This window comes from Pleurodeles waltl, chromosome 6 (assembly GCF_031143425.1).
Source record: "Pleurodeles waltl isolate 20211129_DDA chromosome 6, aPleWal1.hap1.20221129, whole genome shotgun sequence".
In the NCBI taxonomy this organism is placed as follows: domain Eukaryota; kingdom Metazoa; phylum Chordata; class Amphibia; order Caudata; family Salamandridae; genus Pleurodeles; species Pleurodeles waltl.
This window is the reverse complement of record NC_090445.1, coordinates 1,572,734,584-1,572,758,902: the sequence shown is the minus strand read 5'-3', so window position 1 is coordinate 1,572,758,902 and position 24,319 is coordinate 1,572,734,584. Positions and strand designations below refer to the sequence as shown.

The 24,319-nt window shown below is 43.7% G+C and overlaps 1 protein-coding gene across 9 annotated transcripts in view; it reads right to left on the bottom strand.

The window, feature by feature from the left end:
* The window catches only part of GRIN1 (glutamate ionotropic receptor NMDA type subunit 1), a 775,019-nt gene that overhangs the window by 164,198 nt on the left and 586,502 nt on the right, over window positions 1-24,319 (bottom strand). For all 9 annotated transcript variants that reach the window (XM_069241305.1, XM_069241308.1, XM_069241309.1 and 6 more), the window contains one exon: window positions 13,000-13,161. In XM_069241305.1, coding sequence (XP_069097406.1) covers window positions 13,000-13,161 — 162 coding nt within the window. The remainder of the gene's footprint in view (window positions 1-12,999; window positions 13,162-24,319) is intronic.

The following is a 24,319-nucleotide window of genomic DNA, read 5'->3' as shown; positions in this document are numbered from 1 at the left end:
GAGGCAGGAGGCAAAAAGATGGGGGATGACCCTGAATAAGCAAAAAAAGTCCAACAAAAGCTATTTAACACACAGAGAGACAGGTGTGCAAAAGGTGAAGGCAGTTGAATGATATAAAAAACGGAGAACTGTGGAAGAGGTGTTAAAGGGACAGTATGGTGAGCGTCCACTTACAGAGGCCCAGGGAAAAGTGTTGGGATAAGGGAGAAGAAGAGGGGAATACAGGTGAGCAAGATAGATGGATTGCTGAAGGGACAGGCATGTTACAAAAAGGACAGCTGAAAGAGAGAGAGAGAGAGAGAGAGAGAAGGGGAGAAAGCAGATGTTTAAGGGAGATAAACAGTGGTGAAAGCAGAGAGAGAGCGCGTTTGTGGCACTGTAGCTGCATGTGAAGGTGGGGGGCAAGGTGCCTTCACCCCTCTTTGTAGGGTGTGGGGGCATGGGTGTCTGCAGTGGGGGGTAAGGGGGAGGCACTTGCTCCCCCAGGATTTAGATACAGGCTAGTGCGCAGACTCATAGTGCAGCATAACTCTACGGCAGTGTTATCTGCCTGCACTAGGACGGCCGCAGCACCCACCAAAACAGTATGGGACGCCCTCCCCCCAAAAAATTCTGCAGACGCCCGTGTGAGGGCTAACATTTTGTTACCCCACTGGCCTTGTAATACCCACTTTCCATCCCTCAAGTGGAATTTACTTTTGTGGATTTATCCACAGACATGCCGTGAAATCCACAGTAAAAAATACAGTTACCACCACCAGGTATCACTTTGTGAATTCCTTCTAGCAGGCTTAAAATAGGTATTTTACGGTGCAAACTTTAGTGATAATATGACATTTGTGAATAGTTCTCTTAATAACTGTAACTGAAATGTAAAGTATTTTATTGCACAGTATCTTACTGACAGAGAGTGTGAAAGCGGTATGCCGAGGCATGCAGGGGATTCTTGCATGGAGATGAAGAACGCCACTTGTGCGTTTACACAACGTGAAACCACTGATTTTCTGCCAACAGGCTAGTTCTTAACGGCTCTTATAACCTCAAACCTCTCCCCCACACCAAGAAACAGACAGCTGGCCCAACCCTTCCAAGCTACACAAAAACTACGTGCGTTACTATCAACAAATGAGAAATGACAATTTGTTCTTCTTAGAGGCAACAACTTCTAATCACTGCCAATTGAGTCCAAGCTCACCAAGACTGGATATCCTGTTCTTCCTGTTGTATGACTTTTCATTAACTGTGGATGGGAATGTGTTTGCAGCATAGAAGGATCAAATACTTTGGCATGTCAGTCTACATAAATGTGTTGTGCAGTTGCCATGATGAAAGTGGTTCTCCTTTCTCAGCTCTGTAATAATTCACAGACCACACCAAGATGTTGCCAGCTTTGCACGCTTGTTCTCTCTAGTGGCCTCGTGTGATACGCAAAAAACACAAGTGGTGCACCTGTTTCTCACTTGTATGGATTAGTGCTGAATGCGTTCCATTCATATTATTTGTGTGCAATGTTTTCTCCTAACTCCACAAGAAGCTTACCAAAACACAATAACATAAAAACAGATATACTGCAGCACACCTATACGCAAGAAAGTGAAGGGATTCCTAAATTTTGACTGAAATTGTAAACCACTTTGCTCAAGTGCTCCCTTGATCCAGATGACTGACGTATAATCTGTCACCTCTCTGTACCGCCACTGAATGTCCTCCCAAATACAGAGTAAATGCCCGTGAGCATTTCGGATATCTAACAGGTCTTATCAGTTGGAGGCTCTTACCCCCTCGAATGGAGACCACAGAGCCTCAGGCTCCATGTTGCACACCATCCCAGCATACTAGCATCTAGAATGAGGGATAGAAGGTCCATGGATTGAACTTTACAGTGTAAATTGCACTGTGCTTGACACCCTCTGGGAAACCTGGATCATCTAGAATGAGAGAGGTGCTTATTTTACACCACGGAATCCTGACACTAGTGAGCCTGAGCATATCTCTCTACTGTACTAAGTTGCAGGAAATGCCATGGGAAAACAAATGCACATGTAGGCAAATTGTATTCAACCCAAACCTTTGCGGATGGTGCTGAGATAAGAGCAGACAAATGAGTTCTGATGATCTTTGCCTGCAGAATATGAAGGAAATCTTCCCAATTGGCAGTGTTGATGTTTGTCTTCTGTGTTCCATGTTTTGGAAGGGAAATAGTTTTGACTTTCTGCTGCTGATGTAACAGTCATATTTCCTCAACATCCCTCGCCCACTCACAGTCCGGTAGAGGTCAGGGTAATGAGTCTGAGATGAACATCCATTTATCTGTGTATGGATATTGCTATATTACTTTAGATTATCCTGAACAGTACCACAATTTTCTTGAAGGTTCGAGGTGCAGACCTCAGGCTGATGAGTAGGCCACAAAACTGGCAAAGAAGTAGTGGCATAACAGAAAAATGATGGGGCTCCCATTGCAGAATATGAAGAGGGGCCCCTGTGGCTCCAACATTTCACAGATATTCATTGGCCTTGGGCTGTATGGGACACCCCATGAACGCTTGGGGGATGCCTAATGTTAGAGAGGCCCCTAAAGACTTAGAGGGCCCCCACTGAGGCAAACGCTGCAGGGGATTATGTTGCACCCTGCAAAGAAGGACATCCTCTGTGAAACAAAGGAACGCTGAATGACATCACCAGGATGTGTATACCAAGGCCGACAACTCACAGGAACACTTCTGGTATTACTAGTGGCATGATGTGTCCTGCCAGTTTCATCTCTCTTGGTGCTACTTGGTAACTCTTTAGGTTGCCTGTTGTAATCTATCTGTGGGCTTTTAACCACACCCAGCAAACACCCATTACTATCATTTGTTCAGGGGCTTGCCTTTCAAAACTCCTTTGTTATCATTGGAAAATGCTTTACGTTTGCCCCTCCTTGGGGCAGTTTTGTTACCACCTTGGTCACCGACCCTGTTACATGGATAATTGCATGTTTGCCGATATGTATGACTGCAATCTAACTTCTTTTTCCTTTTGTGTCCCTCCTTCGCGCTCATGCTGACCGTGGCGCTTTGAATCAGCTCGCTTATGTCAACTGTTCTACTTTTAATTTTCAATTTATGTGGCAAGAAAAGTTCAGTTAGGAATGTACAATGCTAATAGATCTAACGCCAGCAAATGCGGGACCCATTGCATTGCAAAAGCATGACTTGGATGAGTTCCGGTTTAAAATATCCAACACTTTCAGCTGTCTAGAGAGAGCCAGAGGCCCTACTTGGGAAAATTGAATTCACAGATCACTAAATCACATTAATCTGCTTGGATTATCAATACAACGTGGAATTGGTTTACCATTCACTATAGAGAAATTATTATATAGAAAAGACCCAGCTCTCAAGCACCTGCAGTTCTACCTTTTGGTGTTTGATGACACACATACCATTTTTAGGTCTAGCTTGACACACTGTTATCAAGGGTCTAACACATACATGGAGTTGTCATTTGCTCTGACCTAAAGGAGTATTATCCCCTCCCCTTATGCCAGTAGAAGTTTGGACGTATCCTACCGCCTTTCATTGCACTGCATGACGGATTATTTTGCATCCTAACAGTACGCATTGAATTATTTGAATTACTTTTTGTGCATTTTTCTTTGTCCCTCTTAACATTGTACTCTTGTCATAATAATGTACTTCGTTTGACTGGTTTGATGTCATTCAATTTGTGGGTAGACCTGCACGTATAACGTTTTCAACAGTATTTTATTGCAATCTAAAATTAGGTTTTTTTTTTGCTACAGACGATTCTTAATTCAGAGTTCCTGATTTTCTTTCGTCATGAAGGAAAAGATAAGCACCTGATTCTGCCTAAAGCATGTTTTCTTTCAGTGAAACTGAGTTCAGTGGCAGGTAGTCCTACAGCAAATGCAGCCTCTGCAGGGTGTGGTGTCACAAAATTAAGTTCCCACTGTATACCTACCAGCTGGAAGATGGATGCTGAGCCCAAGGCTGCATCACTTGAGGATAATTATTGCTCTTGAGGGAACTTATTAGGCCTGGGAGTAATTTTAATTATGTCAGAGGAATTGGAGTCATTTAATTAATTTTGCATTACTCTTGTGATGAGAAATTACATGATTGGCTTGCTCATGTAATTAAGAGTAATTTGGGGCACAAAGCCCAGCTCAGGAGCACAGAAACAACAAACTTAAAAAGTGCGAGCGGCTCCTGCCTGTGCATGTCCTGTGATATTCAGGGCTATTTTCTTAGCACAAAATGCATCCTATGGCCCATTTCGGATAGACATGTGCATTTTGTGCTAAGGAAATAGAGCTAAATGCTTGATCATGCTTATTGCATGATTGCAAGTAACTACAAGTAGTTACGCTAGAGGCAATTACATGAGTTACATACACCCCAGAATTTATTGGACTACAAGGAAAGTTTTGACCAAGTTGATAGGACCATATTATATTTCTCTGGCCAGCTCCTCCAGCACTTCAATAAGAGAGAACATCAGTGTTAATGTAAATGACATAACCACACCCTAACTAGGGATCCCATCACTAGGAGGCTGTACAACTAGTGAACAGTACAACTATTGAATGCTTCCAGTGCAAAATATGGCACTCACCTGATCAGGCATACCACACTAGATAGGTGGCCATTCAAACTATACGTGTACATTAACGTGTGTTATTTACATAGTATGGCCGTTTCTTCCAGGAGCATTGTACTTATATGATTTTGGAAATCATACAACAACGTTCTAACTCACTCTTTAGTGTGCTAGTTAACTGTTTGGTACCTGTCTTGTATGTGTGAGAGAATCGTATTATGTTCTTTCTGCTAACTGTCCGTAACCTATTTCTGTTAGGGAAGGCTGTGCTTTTGCTCTTTAAGTCACCTGTATTGTGTTGTTAAGCTTGGTATAAAACTTTCCATTACACATAAAAAACAAATGATTCACATTGCCAATGCTTGCTTTAATGCGGGATGTGTGTGAAGGAGTGAACCCCTACAAAATATATGAGCAGACCTTACTCTAGGATTTTGCATGAAACAGTTTTCGAAACAGATTAGTCAACTTTGTAAAGTTTCAAGACACAGCTGACAAGATAACTTTGTAAAGATTCATAGCATAGCTGACAAGTGACCATTTCTGGCATTTTAACCAATAGCACACTTTCTATGCATGCGTTTTGAGTTGTGGCGAAACTGTCCCAAAATGAAACATGCTGTTGGTTAAAAAAAAACAAAAAACTAGATGATGGTATTCAATGTCATAGTGCTGTAGCGCAGAGATATGAAACCCAAAGTACAGTTTAGTTCCTGGCATTCTTCCTTTTTAGGTCGAGCGTAAGCGTACGGCCTCTTGTATATACTTTAGTATATACTTATATACTTCTTTGTGGGCTCTCTGTTTTTCATTGGTTTGTTTAGAATATACTTATATACGTTTTTGTGGGATCTCTGCTTTTTCATTGGGTTGTTTCAGTGTTCTTAAAAAATCATTGCGTGCTAGTGGTCAATCCTTGCTCTTTGTCCCACCTTTTCCTCAGTTGCACACTCCCCTGGAACATGGCCCTAGTATTTGTACCCTTCCACTTGTACTTATGTAGCATCTGGTTAGGACTACTTTTTTCTTAGGCAAAGACCATTTGACCAGAGCGCTGGATGTTTAAAGTGGCTATAGTCAGTTTCTCTAATCATGGTTGTAAATTATTTTATTTTCTGGTTACATGTGCTGTAGTTTCAAAGATCAAGGTAAAATGTTAGAGGCTGTTTTCTGGGAGGCCTGTTTCAACCCCTGGTGTAGTGTTACTTACTTTATTTTTTGTCTTGTGTCTCTGCAGCCGGTGTGTTTGTGAGAGTGTTTGTTTTCTTCTTTCACAAGGAAGTGATGATCAGTGAGATGGAGAGAGTTTTGCTAAGCGTCTGCTGCTGCTGGCACATGCTTAAAAGCAGCGGAGCTGTGCCCAAACAGTCCCCAGTGTAAACCATCACAGAGCAATATATATATATATAATAATAACAACAAACGGGAGGAAGCCAGGCGTTAATCTGCTCTCCACACCAGGGAGAAATGCAATAGCTTGGCCAAGGTAGAGAGAACAATACAGAGAGAATAGTTGCTCCAGGGCTTTAAAAACCCTCAAGGCAGGGATCAGGAAACAATATAGCTCATGCCTCCACCTCAAGTCTAAAGCAATCCCAGGAAGCAGAGAGAGAGTGGCGGGAACATAAAATATAACACAGTTGACATTAAATTAACTGATGAAAAGGGCTGCAGGATTGATTTAAAAAGTACAGATATCTTTACGTGGCATATTTTTGTGTCTCATTGCTCTCGCACATGAGTGTATGAGGGGAATCAGTTTTGCTCCAGCCTCCAACTAGCTTATTGCGCCCTCTCTCTCCCTGTGCACAAAAGCTGATTTTAATCGGTGTGATTCGTTTTGCTGTGTAGGCAATGTCTGCAAATGGATGGAGTGTTTCTTTGCAAGAAGAGCGGGAAGCAGATGATAACAATTATAAGGCTTGCAGGTCACCCCTCGCTCCTTATCACCTGGACATTGTCGCACCGCACCTAGGGTTGCAGGACTTTTTGATAAAGAGGCCCGCTCCTCTGGGCCTTCTCCCCCTCCTACCACTGTCTCTGTGCGATCAAAGGAAGTGTGATAATTTTGGCGCTGAAACACAATCCGATTTCCTTCTTCCCTAAAGTCCCAAAATGACATGCTGTGATAATCAGCACACAGGGAGCCCCATTGGGTCCAATAAAGTCCAAGGCAGAGCCTGTGGGCCACACACACACATTTCTTTCAAAATGAGAGGCAATAGATGCAACACAGTTTTGCCGTACATTGACTCACATCATTTTCACAAAAATTTAACAATCACAAGCCGATTTTCCAATATGAAGGTGGGAGTATTCGCGCACAAGGTTCTTTTTACCTCCTCCAACGAAGCATCACAGGAGCTAAACATTTCTGTCTTGAAACTGTTACCATGTAGTTTCCTCAGAATGGTCTGTGGTCACACGCTATCGTTGTTAGGGAATAAAGCAGTAGAGTAGCCATGTCGCCTTATCAGGTTGGACAAGGACGACAGTTTCCAGATTACTTCATGTCACATCATATCACGTTCCCAGTCCAAGTCTTTGACAAATCTTTTCAGGTACTCTAGTTGAGTTGAAATTAACCAAGAGTACAACTCCCAGAATGCGCTAGTAATTAAAAATACAAACCTCGAAACAAAACGTCCTGATGACTTGAAGTCACATGCCACCAGACCTTGTTTATTTTGATCTATGTGGGCAAGGTTATTGTTACCTCTCAGGGCCATTTAACCAAGTGTCATTTTTGGGGACCCGGCATGACAAATTTTGAAGCTCTCTGTTTGGAGCAATGTTGAATTTTATTACCTGTTTTGCGCTATTTGAATCCCACACAATGCCTATACTTCCTAATGTATACATTAAACTTTCAAAAGTGGGATCACATAAAACAGCTGAATTATGTCTTGCCTGGGACCCCAAAAATCCTCAGAATGACAATGGTGATTCGAGAAGAGAATGAGATACAAAAATAGACAGAGTTTGGACAGGGGCCCACCTTCTCAGTGGGGTCCTTTAAAGGTGGGGTCCCTGGGCAAGTGCCCATTCAGACCACATCTTAAAATGTTTTTGATTTAACCCCACGTCCTCTGCAAGCAAAGGGTGATTTCTTATTTTATTTAAATGTTTTACTTTTCTAAAAACTATCTTTTGAAGGGCACTAAATAAAACAGCCACTACCGTACAGTACATATCTAAAAGCTGTGCTTAATGGGAAGTTGCAGTACATTTTTTAAATTATGCTAATATCCTCTTTTTCAATCCTTCGAATTGCTTCACTGGGTACTCAAATGGTTCAGGTCCGCAGATACCTGTTTGCTCCAAAATCAGGAGCACAATACACTATGGTGAGTGGCACGCAGTCCATATTTGACAGATGACCTAACGTCCTGTGTGACACTTTCAGTTGGTCTCTGAGTTAATCAAATGTGCTTTGTATGAAAGCACACATAGGCCCATGGGAAATATTAAATTATGAATCCCGCAGTTAAAAGTGTTGTAGACTAAAATATCAGCTGATTGAATGTGTCACAAATGGCATGGCAACACTAGCAGTTTGGCCCGTTGGAGCTAAATCAGATGTTGACATTTCTGAACTTCAGTCAGAATTTGACATGTCTGTTGGTGCAATCAAGAGAACAATCTTAGAAGTTGCTTTCAAAGCCAATATTTCTAGAAGGCTCTAGTTTCCCAGTTCCAGGTGTGTAACTCACTCAGTGCAATATTTTCTCTTTGGTATTTGGGAGTTGCAGTCCTAGTGACCTCTTTTCATTATCAGAACTACAATATCAAGATTGCAAGGAGAAACCTGAAATGGATGAATTACTATGGTATTGAACTGTAAAACCTGAAACTCTATTGAGAATGATAAATTGTTTAATACTTATACCAAAAAGACTTAAACGCTACCATTTTATGCAAGAAACTGCGAATCTCCATGGTGAATGCATTTATGAAACGTCAACCTGCTTCACTTTTTCTTTCTCCATCTCCCTTGTGCTTTATTTTGGTCCTTATGCCTTAGGTGAACTGACCATGCACAATGCTCATAGAGGCGATAGAGTGAGCACTTGCTAATTTAGTGTTGGCGTGGCCCAAAATGAGTCAACAGAGATAGACCTCTGGCACAGCAGCCTCTTCTGATAAGTACTTCAAAGCACTATACATTTTCAAGTGATATGTCAATACTTCATAGTTTATTTTCTCAGGTGACAGCCCGTAATATATGTGTGTATGTGTTTTTTTCACTTAGTGATGCACTGCAACATAACAACTTAGTAATGTGGTGTTTTTTTATTAACTTACATTTAAAAAAGAAAACAAATCAATATAAGAAACTCTCTGCTATATGGAGCTGGGCCTGAATTACAAAACCTAAATATATAGTTAATCACAGTTACATTTACAAACAAAATAGGTGTTAAGCATAAGATATATTCATTTTACTGATGTTCCTCTTAGATGTAGACCATCTCCAACTAGACTTGTGAATGCTGCCTCATTGCAGGTGTAAATGCCCAGACATTGCTAATGCTTTCTCAAGTGTTTTACGCCTGTGTCGCCCAACCCTTTACAAAGACACAAAACAAGAGTTAACATTTCATCCCATGATCACAAAGCCTGCAATTTTTTATCCCTACCATAGTTGGGTACCATGTGCCCCTCTAATGGAGTTTGTAAAAACACAGAAACCCTCACAACCTGTTGCCTTGTTACTGTGTGAACTTCTCAAGGAATTCCAGGACAACCAGGATACTAATCTTGGATTTGGACAAAAAGTGCCTGTTACAAATTGTGTCCTGGTGCTTACCTAGCTAATGAGCATAACAATGAGCATCAACAAAACCTTTTAGCCTGTGACCTCAGAGTGGTGAGGTTGAGCAGTCCAAGGCTTACTCATGGAGGTGGTCTGAAGTTAAAGACTCACAATGCAGCAAACTAGCCAACAGAGGTTACTAATTCAAAAGTCTAGCTAGTAACCAGTGTGTAGACGTCAATTCACCAAAATGCCAGGGGTAGCAGATGTGACATCATATACCCTTTGAGTTAATTAATGTTACAGGAAGTGACATATTATGTTATTTGGCCCTGAATCGTTTCAGGTAGTGTTGTGACATATCCCTAAACATTAAATCCTACTGACATTACAATAGTTGCCACCGTTGAAGTTTGATAAAAACGGTATGATTAATATAACAAAAGGACACGTACATAATGTCTGTTTTAGGTTTCACATCTGTTAGGGTGTTAACATGCTGTAGTAGAAGATTACCCATTTCTGTATGTAATACATGATCCATTATGAGCTTGATTACAAAATTAGTTGTAAGAACCACCAAACTTGCAAATGAGATAAATACAAATTTTGCAGGTTTGGTAAACAACAGGTTTTGAACTGATTTAGAGTTTTTACCACGTACCAAGCAGTTAGCAGTTGGTATTGACATTTCTTAAATACCAAATGTGTGCAATTTAATTGATGTGGTAAATGATACACCTGATAAATAGAACATGCACAAAACATCACAAGTGCCCATTTTCAGACATTTGGTGTTCCAGAACCGAGCTGACCGTCATACAGGGTGTGTCAGGGATCAGAAGAATCTTTTTTGCACATACTATGTATATGATTCACTTTGCAAACAGCACACAAAAAGCTTTTATACAATCTTTTTTAACACTAAAGGAGTAAGAACATTTCATCAAGCCCTGCTTTTTTTGCTTGCAAGGTCTGAGTGCAGCACTGGTGCTGTGCTGTAACTGCTGTGTCTGAGGGAAGCTTGCACTGCTGCTGCCTGTGCTGTATCTGCTGTGTATGAAGGAAGCTTGCACTGCCGCTGTGCTATACTTGCTGTGTGTGAGGGAAGCTTGCACTAATGCATGCTGTATCTGCTGTGTGCAAGGGAAGCTTGCACTGCTGCCTGTGCTGTATCTGATGTGTGTGTGTGTGTGAATCTTGCCCTGATGCTGCCTGTGCTGTATTTGCTGTGTGCGAGGGAAGCTTGCACTGCTGCTGTGCTGCGTCTGTGCTGTGTGTGAGGGAAGGTTGCACTGAAGCTGTGCTGTATCTGCTGTGGGTGAGGGAAGCTTGCACTGCTGCTGCCTGTGCTGTATCTGTTCTGTGTGTGAGAGAAGTGTGAATTGCTGCTTTGCTGTATCTGTGTGAGGGAAGCTCGAACTGCTGCTGCCTGTGTTGTATCTGCTGTGTGTGATGTAAGCTTGCACTGCTGCCTGTACTGTATCTGCTGTGTGTGAGGGAAGCTTGCACTGCTGCTGCCTCTACTGTATCTGCTGGGTGTGAAGGAAGCTTGCATATTACCTTCTCTGTAAGGGAAGCTTGCATTGTACCTTTTCTATGAGGGAAGCTTTGCATTGTACCTTCTCTTTGAGGGGTGCTTGCATTGTACCATCTGCGTGAGGGACTCTTGAATTGTACCTTCTGTGTGAGGGATGCTTGAATTGTACCTTCTGTGTGAGGGAAGCTTGCATTGTACTTTCTGTGTGAGGGAAGCTTGCATTGTGCCTTATCTATGAGCACAGCTTGCATTGTACCTTCCCTTTGAGGGAAGCTTGCATTGTACCTTCCCTTTGAGGGAAGCTTTCATTGTAGCTTGCATTGCACCTTCCCTGTGAGGGAAGTTTGCATTGTACCTTCCCTGTGATGGAAGCTTGCATTGTACCTTCTCTGTGAGGGAGCATGCACTGCTGCCTGTGCTGCATCTGCTGTGTATGAAGGAAGCATGCACTGCTGCTGCCTGTACTGTATCTGCTGTATGTGAGGAAAGCTTGCATGGGACATTCTCTGTGTGGGAACCTTGCATTGTACCTTCACTTTGAGGGAAGCTTGCTTTGTACCTTCTGTGTGAGGGAAGCTTGCACCAATTTCTAAATAAACTACCTATCCCTCTCTATCTTCTTTTCTATCTATTATATGCAGCTATCACCCATATATATTCACCGTGCCACATAATTCCACTACTCAAATACTCCATACCACACAATTCCACACTGTTCAATTTCACAAGTAACAATTAAAATACAAACCACAAATTTCCACTCCACTCCACATATATCCCCTACACTCCAAACCAAAACACATAAATAAAAAGACATTGTCATTTACAACACCAATCGCTCTAACTCTTGCAAATGTGAGACTCATTGCATTGCAAATGCTTGTTTCTAATAGACAATCGTGGGCGAAACAGCCCAGTTAATGAGACATCCTTTCAGATGCAATTGCTGGCATCTCACTGCTAATGGGCTAATGATAACACTCCTTACAAAAACTGTAAGTGTATGGCAGCAGTAACAGTTAGACATGTCTAGAAACACTCAGAAATGAAAAATAATGTCTTGTCACCTCTATTCTCGAGCACAGCCTTGGCCTGAATATGTTGCGATTAAGGTGACCCTTACAACATCACAGTGAAGCGCCCTCTTGTGTGCACCGGATGCTTCAGATGCTGCCCTGCGAGGGCCCCCTGGGGTACTACTTACAGAGCACAGGAGCCTCTGGGATATCTCACTAACTCTCAATAACACATGCGCAAGTTCCATTTCTCTAATAAAATTCAACCTTTTATACATACTTTCACTCACGCACTGTTTCACTTAAACCAAACATAGGCATCTCTGTTTTTCATACACACAGGTGCTCGCTCGCAATAACACAGGAATGCACAAACACATACACACCTTCTATCACACCACACATTGTCACTCACAAACACATTCTGTCATGTGCACAAGAACACTCTCTATCACCAAATGACTGTGTAACACTTTTATGTAGTCTTCTTATTTTTATCCAACAGGACTGTGCATGCTGCATTTTTTGGGCCCATACCTACAATACTGAAAAAGATGTGTCCATTTGAGTAGGTCTGGCTTTAAAGTGCTGTTGTATGCAAACAACAGCTGTGCATGACTGACCTTAGGTGTTTTAGCGCATTAAAGCCAGGGCTTTGCCAATGTTTGTTTGCATATGCAGACACAGGCTATCTTTTGTCTACTGTCAGCTATTGCAATAAAGAGTCTGTCAAGATGATCCCTAATAGGTTCCCCTCCCTTCAGAATGAGGGATTGCTCCATGGTCGTACAATCTGAATAAGTCAGTAGTATATCAGTGCACCATGGTATTGTGATTCTCGCACCACCGATGGCCATGCATGTATACTATATGCTGATGCTCAGTTCATCAGCTGCAACAGCTGAAATCTGTCACTTTGACTCAAACCATTGGGCAAAGTTGCCAGCTACAGTCTGCAAATATTCAGAAACTTGAAAAGTAGCGTTTCACCAAAACTAAGCTTGCGACAAAGCAAACCAGTATGAAAACACTTCAATATAATGTTCATAATATTAGGTAATGCGGGAAAAGCGGCTACAAACTTGAGAATGTTCAGCGAGACGTTCTGCTTCCACGGGCTATCCTTTCTCATTCCGATCCCGAAGCCCGAGCGGAAAAAGAGCTCTCCCGTGGTCACCAGGTCGCACTTCTGGGACGCCTCGAACTCCAGCACGGCAGAGTCCCATATGAAAGCATGGAGTTTACTAGGGGGAAAACAGGAAGGCTTATGAACACCAGGACCAATACTTTCAATGCATGAATTAATTGCACCTTTATAGAGGGCAGAAACAAACGTTTCGCTTTTTTTCTATTTGATTAATTCCCAGTAACAGGCACCCTTGTCCACCACTTCAAATAATATCTCACATCTTCATTTTACTAATCCGCTGCAGCTAATCTATTCCTATTTAAAACACTTAAGTAAATGTCTGAGGTCTCAAGAGCACAAACTTAACACAACTTATTCTACAGAGAAAATGAAGCACATATTACTAATCTCCTAGCTAATTACCCTTACTTAGATTGCCACTCGCCGAAAAGCGCTTTAACACCTCGTCAGGATTTGGAAGCACTATATAAATACAAATTACAAATATCTATAACTTTTTAAGATATGCCTCCACAACTGCACCTTCTTTTAAGAGTAACTAACCAGTGATGAGTTAAGGATCTGCCCTCGCGATCAGTCTCTTTCCGCACTTTAACCATTCTTTAAAACACCAAGAATAGCTAAATCGGTATTGAAACCGGTTCTATATTTTTTTTGTAAGAGAAGTAGTTGAGAAGTGGTGACCCCTGTCATATTAAATTATTACTCCAAGGCAGCAAATGGCTTCGACTAGTATTTATTGAGTATAATATTATTTATTATTCTTGTGGCTGCCAAATGTGTCTTGGGTTGACTGGATCCTACACACATAGTAATGGCAGTGGGTCAAAGCTATTGCTTTTTAAAACGTTTATTGCTTTCCAGAATGTATTGCTATGTGATGTTTTAAAACACGTCCTGTCTCAACAAACAATTTCAGAATAATAAAAAAGGGACATTGTCACTGAAAATATAAACCTTTCACATCTCCTCGCCGCTGCTGGTCCTCTAAGAGACAAACAGACACTATAGCTGCAAAGGATCCAGTACAGTAGGAGGAGGAGGAGTGTGTGTGCGTGGATGTGCATTGGTAAGTGAAAGATACAAATATGTGAAGCCTTGTCTTACTACCCAGGGACAGTCGTTACTGGGCACATCTGCTGGTTAACACTCAAGCCACAGGGCCGAAATATTTGTGCATTCCATCATGGATAGCCAAATTACTTTAGGCATTCTCATAGTGGTGAGGTCGAGAAGGCAAGATGGCGGGGGCTCGAAGTTCAAATTTCATAAGAGAGCATAAAAAACGCTCAAGTACATCAATGACCAGTCAGTGCTTTACTTTAGAAAAATAAATGTATCATGATAATAGGTAAGTAAAGCAGAACAGTCAAACCTAAGGGCTGCAATGAAAACCAGAAGATGCGAGCTCTATCTGAAGCCGAGGTGATAAATGTTTCACAGATTCTTAGCACTAGACAAACTTTTGTTGACATTGGCCATGCGCCATATGGTATTCTACCAGGCAAGCCTGTGATGTGAAGTCTGTCTGTCCCTTGTTACTTCTGGCCTGAAGAAGGAGGGATGCAGACACCCTACAAGAACCTTTAGAGTCAAGAAAAGAGGAAGGTGACTCTGATGTATGAAGGCAACGGAGTAGCACCTTCATCTTGGTTATCTTGCTTCCCCTGATCACCTAGACTAGGGCAACTGTATGACTCTGGAGCAGATGCAGTACATATAGCTGTATTCATATAAGTCGTCCCGGCTGGACTTTGTACAGAACGTCCTCAGGATTATATTCTCATCTGGACAGGTGAAGTTGAGCACCTTTTAGATAGTTTGTTCCTCTTTTCCCATGTTACCACAGTAATATGAATCTGCTGACTCTCCAAGAGGTAACCATATTTTCAGGGAGAACACAGGGGTCTTACCCAGCTCTAGAGCCTTCTTCTATACACTGCATCTCAATGTCAAGAACAAGACGATGGACGCGGACTCAAGACCCACAACTTCTCCTTTTGCCAAAGGAGAAGTGACATAATATCAAGTTTGGTTCTTGTAGTCAGTGAGATTGCCAGCCCATTTTTTTTATCGGAGAGCCAATTAGATAAACACCATGCATGACAGTCATCCACTTGTGTTGATGTATTTATTCGAGGTAGTCATGGCCCCTAGGCCAACTAACCCATGTGGACTGGTTGGCCCAGGGGTCATTGGTTTACTATGAGTTATAGTAGTAGAAGCTGGAGGCCGACTTTGCACAACGCTCTTCTAGGTTCACTGCAAGGAGCTCCTATTTGATCCTTAAACTCAGGTAATCATTTCCCTTCTCCTGTATAGATTAGAGGCAATCACTCTAACATGATGTTACGGCCCAATAACAGGTAAGGGAAAAAGCCACTGCACAGCCTTGACATCCTGGTACAAGACCTTGTGCCACAGTCTACCAAAGCAGAGACTAGCTTTTACGGTACAACGGGTGACTTGAGTACCTCAGAAGGGAAGCTACACTGACTTTACATAGCAATGATGCCTCCAGTGCACCAGGGCTTTTGTCTGTGAATCGATTTATGCTTTTGGCATGATGTACCCCCTTCCTTGACAAATCACATCCAACTGGAAGAACAATCAGCTACATATGAAAAGGTTGCTGTTCAGACCACAGCTTCCATCTTTGCACAGGTTACTAGTACTTCTTGCCTTTTGTCAGTCAAAGCAACTCTCCATGTTGAAATTGTGTGGGGCACCGTAGTGCCTCAATAACACAGGAGTTTCTCAGTGACTTAGCACATGCAGTTGCCTCGGAACATCTACTAAAAAATACAAGTCCAATTCTGAGATATAAGTTAACCTTCATTTTGCATACATGTCATCCCTTGAAACATCTCTCCAACATAGTGAAAAAGTGAATTCAGACAATTACACGTAGTATGTAGGGTCACATGTTGCTTATGCAGTAGCACAACCAACCTCCTAATGTGAGCATTTCTTACATACCCAGTTCGTTTCCTACCTACATTCTGAGTTTCCTGCTCTTACTCTAAATGATTTATGTGTAGGTTGCTCACCAGAAAAGTCTTGAACTTCCTTGGAGAAGGTACCTGTCCAAAATGGTACTCCTTTTGACTAAGTTAATTACTGTTTCTCTTGTTTCTTTGTCTAGATGATCACAAAGACACCTATGCCCTCATTATGACCCTGGCAGTCTTCTGAACATCAGGGTAAATGTGGCGGTAGCACCGCCAACAGGCTGGCGGTACATACGCCACATAATGAGATTGGCAGGTTGGCTGCAGCCAACCTACCACTTCTCCACTCATACCGCCATAGTACCGCCCATGGCATTATGAGCTGGCCTACCACCATGGTTTTCGTGGTGTTAGCAACGCCACAAAAACCATGGTGGTAGGCCCTACCAGTGACAGGGCTTCCCTTTCACAGGTAGATGGCTCTCCCACCCCCCAGAACACTCACCTGGCGCCCCCTCCAACCAAAAGCACCTCCCCACCCACCCCCCATACACACACTAACCCCCACCCGATACACAAACTAACCCCAAAACCCCTTCCGATCCACTCACTCACCCCCACCACCTCTGATCCACACACTCCCCCCACCGCCTCCGATCCACTTATTCACCCCCCTCCGATCCACTCACTCACCACCCGCCCCTCCGATACATTCACACACATACCCACCCCCCATACACACACACACCATCTGATACGCACACACCACACAATTGACCCCACCCCCATAGCCACACATGCAGATATCACCCCCTCCCCGCATACACGCACACAGACATGCAGCAGGCATTCACTCATTCACTTACACTGGCATACACACATTCATACACACACTGGCATCCACACATTCACATATGCATACTTCCTGTCACATTCACACACGTTCTTACACACAATCACACTGACATGCAGACACGCACTCACTTCGCCAGTCTTACACGCATTCACTCACACGCATACTACCACGCATATACCACAACACTCACAGACGTATTCACACACACACTCACACATTAATGTACACACTCAGCCACACACACACAACACCCCCCCACCCTCCCAGCCCCCTCCCCTTTGGGATGCCCGACTTACCTTGTCCAGCGAGGAGGTCATCCTGCAGGGAACAGGAAGGGGCACTTCTACTTCCAGCAGCGTCCCGCCAGCAGAACACCACCAGGCAGCATCACTGGTCATAATACGGCTGACACCATTCTACTGGCGTGGCAGTGCTGGTGTTAGCAGTGCAAGGGTACCACCTTCCGCCACTATGTACACTGCTGGATTTCCAACCTTATTGTGGCAGATGTTAGGCAGTGCTCATAATATGGCGGATGGATGGTAGCCGCCGTGGCGGTATGCAGTATTTACCGCCAATGTTAGAATGAGGGCCCTAATGTTTAGTGGTGGCTCATTAATAATCATAGGCCTCCTTGGAGCCACCTCACACTGGGAAAGGTGCCTGCAGTAGTTCCTGAAAAAGCAGTCCTGTATTTCTATCAGAGCACATGAGAGGTTGTGTCTTTGAGGCTTCTGCTATCCCAGTATATATGTAGCTCGAAGAAGAAAGATTGTCATGTTAGACAACGTAGGTTGCAGATAGCTGTATCCCCATCCCCTAGCACCACCCACGGCACTATGCCCTTCCTGCAAAAGTCACTGCAGCCAGGTTGTTGTGTGTCTATTGTAGGTTCACAGACTCTGAAAGGAAACTGTTTGTGCTCATGCCATTGAATCAAGACTGGTTTATCCAGGTCAAACAGTGGCCTATAAGGAAGCATCATCTTTACAAACAGTGTGACCAAGGGCGCGGCCCTGCTAACACCTTAATAAAAAAGATGTGATGGTTGGCTCTCCTCACGTCTTGGGGTCGGCTTTGGCAGAGAAGGAATGAAGCCCAGCAACAAGAATTGTAATAAGTGAGGGCCTTGCTACGTGGAATCCATAATAATTGGTGATATCATGAAATATCCGCCACAGCCGCTGTTGGGTATTTGCCCTTCCTGCAGGTTCACCCAAGAATTTTGCCTTCTGTAGCTGAACCTTTTTTTGTTGGCATTAGGATTCTGGGCATTTTACTCCAGCAAACCAGTAGTAAAGTGCTTATGCTTTCCCTTCTAAACATAGTAAAATTGGTATATGCCTGACTGGCACATTTAATTTACTTATACTTCCCTAGCAGATACACTACATGTACCCAGGACCTCTAAATGAATTGCTGCTATTGAGCTGCAGCACTTAGGGCCAGATGTAGGAAGCACTTTGCGAGTCGCAAACGGCAAAATTTGCCGTTTGCGACTCGCAAATGCGTGTTTCCTATGCAGAAATGCATTTTGCGAGTCGTTACCGACTCGCAAAATGCATTTCCGAATCGCAAATAGGAAGGGGTGTTCCCTTCCTATTTGCGATTCGCAATGGTATGCAATTCCATTTGTGACCGCTTATGCGGTCGCAAATGGAGTCGCAGTTACCATCCACTTGAAGTGGATGGTAACCCATTCGCAAACAGGAAGGGGTCCCCATGGGACCCCTTCCCCTTTGTGAATGGACCCCAAAATATTTTTTCAGGGCAGGGAGTGGTCCAAGGGACCACTCCCTGCCCTGAAAAAACCGAAACAAAAGGTTTCGGATTTTTTGAAATGCAGCTCGTTTTCCCTTAGGGAAAACGGGCTACATTTAAAAAAAAAAAAACTGCTTTATTGAAAAGCAGGTCGCTAACATGGAGGCCTGCTGACTACAGCAGGCCTCCATGTTAGCGAGTGCCTATACTCGCTATGGGGCCGCAATTTGCGACCCACCTCATGAATATTCATGAGGTGGGTCATTGCGACCCCATAGCGAGTTGCAGTCGGTGTCTGAGACACCGTACTGCATAGCAATTTGCGAGTTGCAAATTGCGAGTCGGAAGGACTCGCAATTTGCAACTCGCAAATTGCTTCCTTCCTACATCTGGCCCATACTTCTTTCACTCATTTGAATTGTAATTTAAAATCATCTTAATAGTAATGTCAGATTTCAAAGTATTACTTTGGAAATGCTACTTTTAGAAAGTTGGCATTTCCATGCCTAGAGTTTCTGGGGCCTTTCTGTGAGTGTCCAGATGTCTTGGACTGCTGATGGTTCCCCAACTGGGAAACGTGTATTTGAATCAGACAGTGGACAAAGGACCTTGGTGTGAAAAAAGGTGTGCCTCTCCTTAGCAGGATGGTTTGGGGTTTTGCTCAGTCCATTCCAGAATTTAAAAGGGTAGCATGAGGTCTGTACCTGGCATCTTCTTGACTTCAGAAGAAGCCAACCCTGTCACTGAACGCTGCAGCTCACAACCGGGCTTACCTGCCCTTTATTTCTCTAGATAGGCTGGAGCCAAACCCAGGGGAAAGGGAAGAACTGTCAAGAACTAGAGTTAGAGTGGTTCCAGACCCTTGGTTTGAGTCTGATTGTGCTTCTCCCTGCCTACTAGATGGTTTCAATGGATCTGACACAGAGCCTCACAGAGCTGCTCAGCTTCTAGTTGAACTCCTTACAGCATCTGATGGCAAGCCACGCAGCGCCCCTCAGAGCTATGCTACGAAGATCCCAACTGAAATCTTCATTAGATCCGATGCTGAGCCTCACAGAGTCTCGCCATGCAGCTAAAAGCTTAGCTGAATCTGACACCAGGCATGCGAAGCCCTGTAGAGCCTGGCCGTGTGGCAAGAGCTTCACTGTATCTGACACAGAGAGATGCAGAGCTCCACATGGACTTGCCACACAGCTGAAAGCCTTACCAGATCTGATGCAGAGTGACACAGAGCTCCACACTGTGCAGACCCTTCACTGAATTCAGAAGGTAACATCCTCAGCAAAACAAACCTGGATTCAATCGGCCTTAACTTCTAACTTTGCCCCAGTACAATGCGACCAGATACCCCAGCTGGCACTTCACAGCCGTAGGTGCTATTAAACTTTAAAAACAAAATACTCCAGTTCTAATGATTGGATTTTGATCATTTTCATGTAATTTTATTTATTAAAATATTCTCAATTTTTCTAAATTGGTATGGGATTGTTCTTGTGTTGTGTTTTCACTTTATTACCTTTTGCTGTGCAAAAACGCATTACACATTTCCACTAAGTTAAACCTGACTGCTTTGTGCCACGCTATCAAAGAGTTAAGCCCAGATTTATTCTTCGACTTTTGTGGTTCACTCCTACAAGGATTGTGATTGTTCTTTGAAGTGAGTTCTCATTCTATTAAACAAATAATCCAGTTTCCTACAACCACAAAATCAGAACTCTGAGAACATTAGAAGATGGTCATTACAAAAAGACCAAAGTGCTGCACTAATAATGATTGGCTGGTGAGGTACTCCCAGCTTGCTGTGCAATTGCATAAGTACATAAGCAGAACGTTTGACAAGAAAATGTGTTCACTTTTTTCTTCAAACTCAAGCTTCCCTATGCCAGATAAGGAAACAAAATATGGACAGGAAGACTGGCTCACCAATCACTTTGGTCTATACTTGAAGCACTAAGGAAAATGGTTGTGTTACTGTGACCCAATGGAGATAAGAAGGTAGACTGTCCGTTATGGTGAGAATAAACATTATCTGGTCAAGAAACCAGATCTAGCTGTTAAGAGCATCACTACCCAAAATTGGAGAATGCTGAAAAGACTGGAGACGTGTGCTTCTGTCCACCATAACTCCAAGAGTGATATTAGTTGAGTGTAGAGATCTCATCATCATTGGATGAATGAAGAGGAAATTCCTTGCTCCTGCCACGAGGAGAGAGACAGATAGGCTAATGTATTCCCTATGATAAACTACTGTGCCCTACAGCTTTCCGGAGGTACTCTTCCTCCCTGTTAATCTTTGAATTCTGACTTTAATATCAAGAACTTGGTTGCACCCAACATGTGGTTCCCTTGAAGCTGGTCCACTTAACTGTGATGACTGCAACACTCCTGAGACCACATACGCCTGCATGTTGTGCTACTAAACTGCCATGTGCCTCATTAACTGAGGATCAGAGCAACCAGGAGACTCCTCTGTGAACCACAAGCACACTTCATAATGCTTCCAGCATCCACTAACTAAGATCTCCTACCATATATCACTTCTCCTCATGGCTGCCACCTCAAATAATATGTGCTTGCAACTGAACAAACACTAACAAGGTTATCTAGGGCCAGATGTAGCAACTGGTTTGCATGTCGCAAACTGCGAAAAACGCAGTTTGCGACATGCAAAACGGCTGTTGCGATGCTGATTCACATTTTGCGAGTCGGGAGCGACTCTCAAAATGTGAATCCGACTCGCAAATAGGAAGGGGTGTTCCCTTCCTATTTGCGACTCGCACCGCGATGTAGAATTGCTTTGTGACCGCGAAAGCAGTCACAAAGCAATTTGCAGTTAACACCCACTTGAACTGGGTGGTAACTCATTCGCAAACGGGAAGGGGTCCCCATGGGACCCCTTCCCCTTTGTGAATGTCGCTGAAAATATTTTTTCAGAGCAGGCAGTGGTCCAATGGACCACTGCCTGCTCTGAAACAATGCAACCAAATGGTTTCATTATTTTTTTGAATTGCAACTTGTTTTCCTTTAAGGAAAACGGGCTGCACTTTTAAAAAAAAACTGCTTTATTAAAAAAGCAGTCACAGACATGGTGGTCTGCTGTCTCCAGCAGGCCACCATCCCTGTGAGTGCAGGGACTCGCTATGGGGTCGCAGTTTGCGACCCACCTCATTAATATTCATGAGGTGGGTCTTTGCGACCCGATAGTGAGTCGCAGAAGGTGTCTGAGACACCTTTCTGCATACAATTTTGCAAATTGCGAGTCGGTATGACTCGCAATTTGCAACTCGCAAAATTGTCTGTACCTACATCTGGCCCCTGGTGTCTTACTGGAAGTGCACCTTCTGACCAAGGTAGCAGAGCTCTGCCTCCCAAATGGATGACTGCCCATCATGTTTACATATCTCTGCCGGCCTCGCAGAGATCTTTGTGCCTCTAGAGGAAATGCCATCTCAGCGGCTCCTCCAAAGATACTGTGAGTTTGTTTATTCTCTGCCATCTTTCATGCAGCTGCTCAGCAATAATTTGTGTTTTGAAAAAAAGCTCCTAAGGCAGGAGTTTCTTTTTCATTCAGTTTATTAAGTCAGGTTTTGTAAAGTGCAACACTGTCACCCGAGGGGTATCTGGATGCTGTGTCTCTGTCAAAGAGCCAGGTCTTGAGTCTCTTTCTGAACTCTACCAGCTAGGGAGCTGTATGGAGCTGAAGGGGAAGGTTGTTCCAGGTCTTAATAGCGATGTATACGAAGGAGCGGCCACTGTTATGGATGAGACAGATGCAGGAGGTGTGTGCAAGGGTGAGTGAAGAGGAGCGCAGGTGTCTAGAGGGTTGGTGTTCAGTCGATGGATGAGGTAGGCAGGTCCTAGGTCATGGAGGGCTCTGTAGGCATGCATGAGGATCTGGAACTGGCATCTCTTCTGGATCGGGAGCCAGTGGAGGTCCCTCAGGTGGGGGGTGATGTGGGTTCGTTTGGGGAAGTATGGCTGCAGCGTTTTGTAAAGTCTGGAGTCTTCTGAGAAGATGGGTGGAGATGCCGGCATAGAGGTCATTGCCGTAGTCAAGGCAGCAGGTGAAGAGAGCCTGAGTGTTGGTCTTTCTGGTGTTGTTTGGAATACATCTGAAGATTCTGCGGAGCATGCAAAATGTGTGGAAGCTGGAAGAGGTGACTGCGTTGATTTTTTCATTTCATGGTCAGCTGGCTGTCGAAGATGATGCCGAAGTTGCATACATGGTCGGTCAGTATGGGTCCAAGCTCTGCAGGCTACAAGCTGTGCTCTATGCGGAGGTGTTCTTCCCAAAGATCATTACTTCTGTTTTGTCTGAGTTGAGCTGGAGGCAGTTGTGGTCATGGCATTGCAGAAATTGCTTTTGGCTTTGGAGGGGTCCACGGGGAGCAAGAGGATCAGTTGAGTGTTGTATGCTTCTGAGATTATGTTGAGTCTGTGGGATCCGACGACATCTGCAAGGGGGTCATATAGATGTTGAATATGGTGGGGATGATCCTTGTTGTACACCTCATAAGATGTCTTTGGGTGCGGAGGTGAAGTGAGGCAATCGGATGCTCTGTGTGCATCCTGTGAGGAAGAAGGTGATCCACTTGAGGGCACCTTGCTGTATGCCTATGTGGTAGAGTCTGTTGATGAGGGTGCTGTGGGAGACTGTGTTGAATGCAGCAGAGAGGTCGAGAAGGATCAGGGCCACAGTTGTTCCATGGTCGAGGAGTGTTCTTATGTCGTCAGTGGTGGCAATCAGTGAGGTCTCAGTGCTGTGGTTGGGACAGAATCCTGATTGTGAGGCATCCAGTTGGTGGCTTTGTTCCAGGACTTTGGTGAGCTGCTAGTTGGTGGCTTTCTCGAGTACTTTGGCCGGGAAGGAGAGCATGATCATTTTCAACAATGAAGCATTCGGGAGAGGACTTCTTTAGGAGGAGTCTGACGTCTGAGTGTTTCCGATTCTCCAGGAAGGTAACTGTGGAGATGGAGGTGTTGAGGAGGCTGGTGAGTTGCGTGCTGATAGGGTTCTATGTGAAGTTGTTAAGGTGGTGGAGGCAGGGGTCGGTGCTTCTGATAAGTTGTGAAAGTCTTGTGGCAGAGACTACCTGATCTAAAGAAGAGTAGGCAATAAAAAACACTTTGAAAATGCAAGGAAATATGAAAAAATGTGTGCTAGGTGCTGTGGACTAAAACCAATAGGCACCAAAGATGAAGATTCTTGTAAATACTGAGTGTTGAGTGTATGGTTCTAGCAGCATCACTCTCTGCATTAATCATATTTAAAAAACGTTTCCCGTCTTGCCAGCAGGGTGCCGACAGGAGAGACCCTGGAGACTGAAGCTATCTTAGTATGACTGAATAATACGCAAGAGAGGGCCTTTTATCTCTTCCCTCTGCTCTGTGTATGTCAATTAGGGATAGCGGTGTTGGCAGCTCCTACTTGTGGCCTGCATTTCATGCACCTGCCATGGTCTTTGCTACATCTAGTTTCAAGAGCCATGAAAAGGAACCAAAAGTAAACAGTTATAGTAACCATGCTTAAGTTTTGTAGTTTCCCTTCCTTGTCCTACCTCCTCTAGTTTCTCAGCATCAAATATGAGATTGTTAAGAGGTCTACTAACTGACGTTATCAAGTACTAACCAGCTTGTGATGTCACTTTGCCACCCCTGGTCTTGTGGTGAATCAACATCCATGC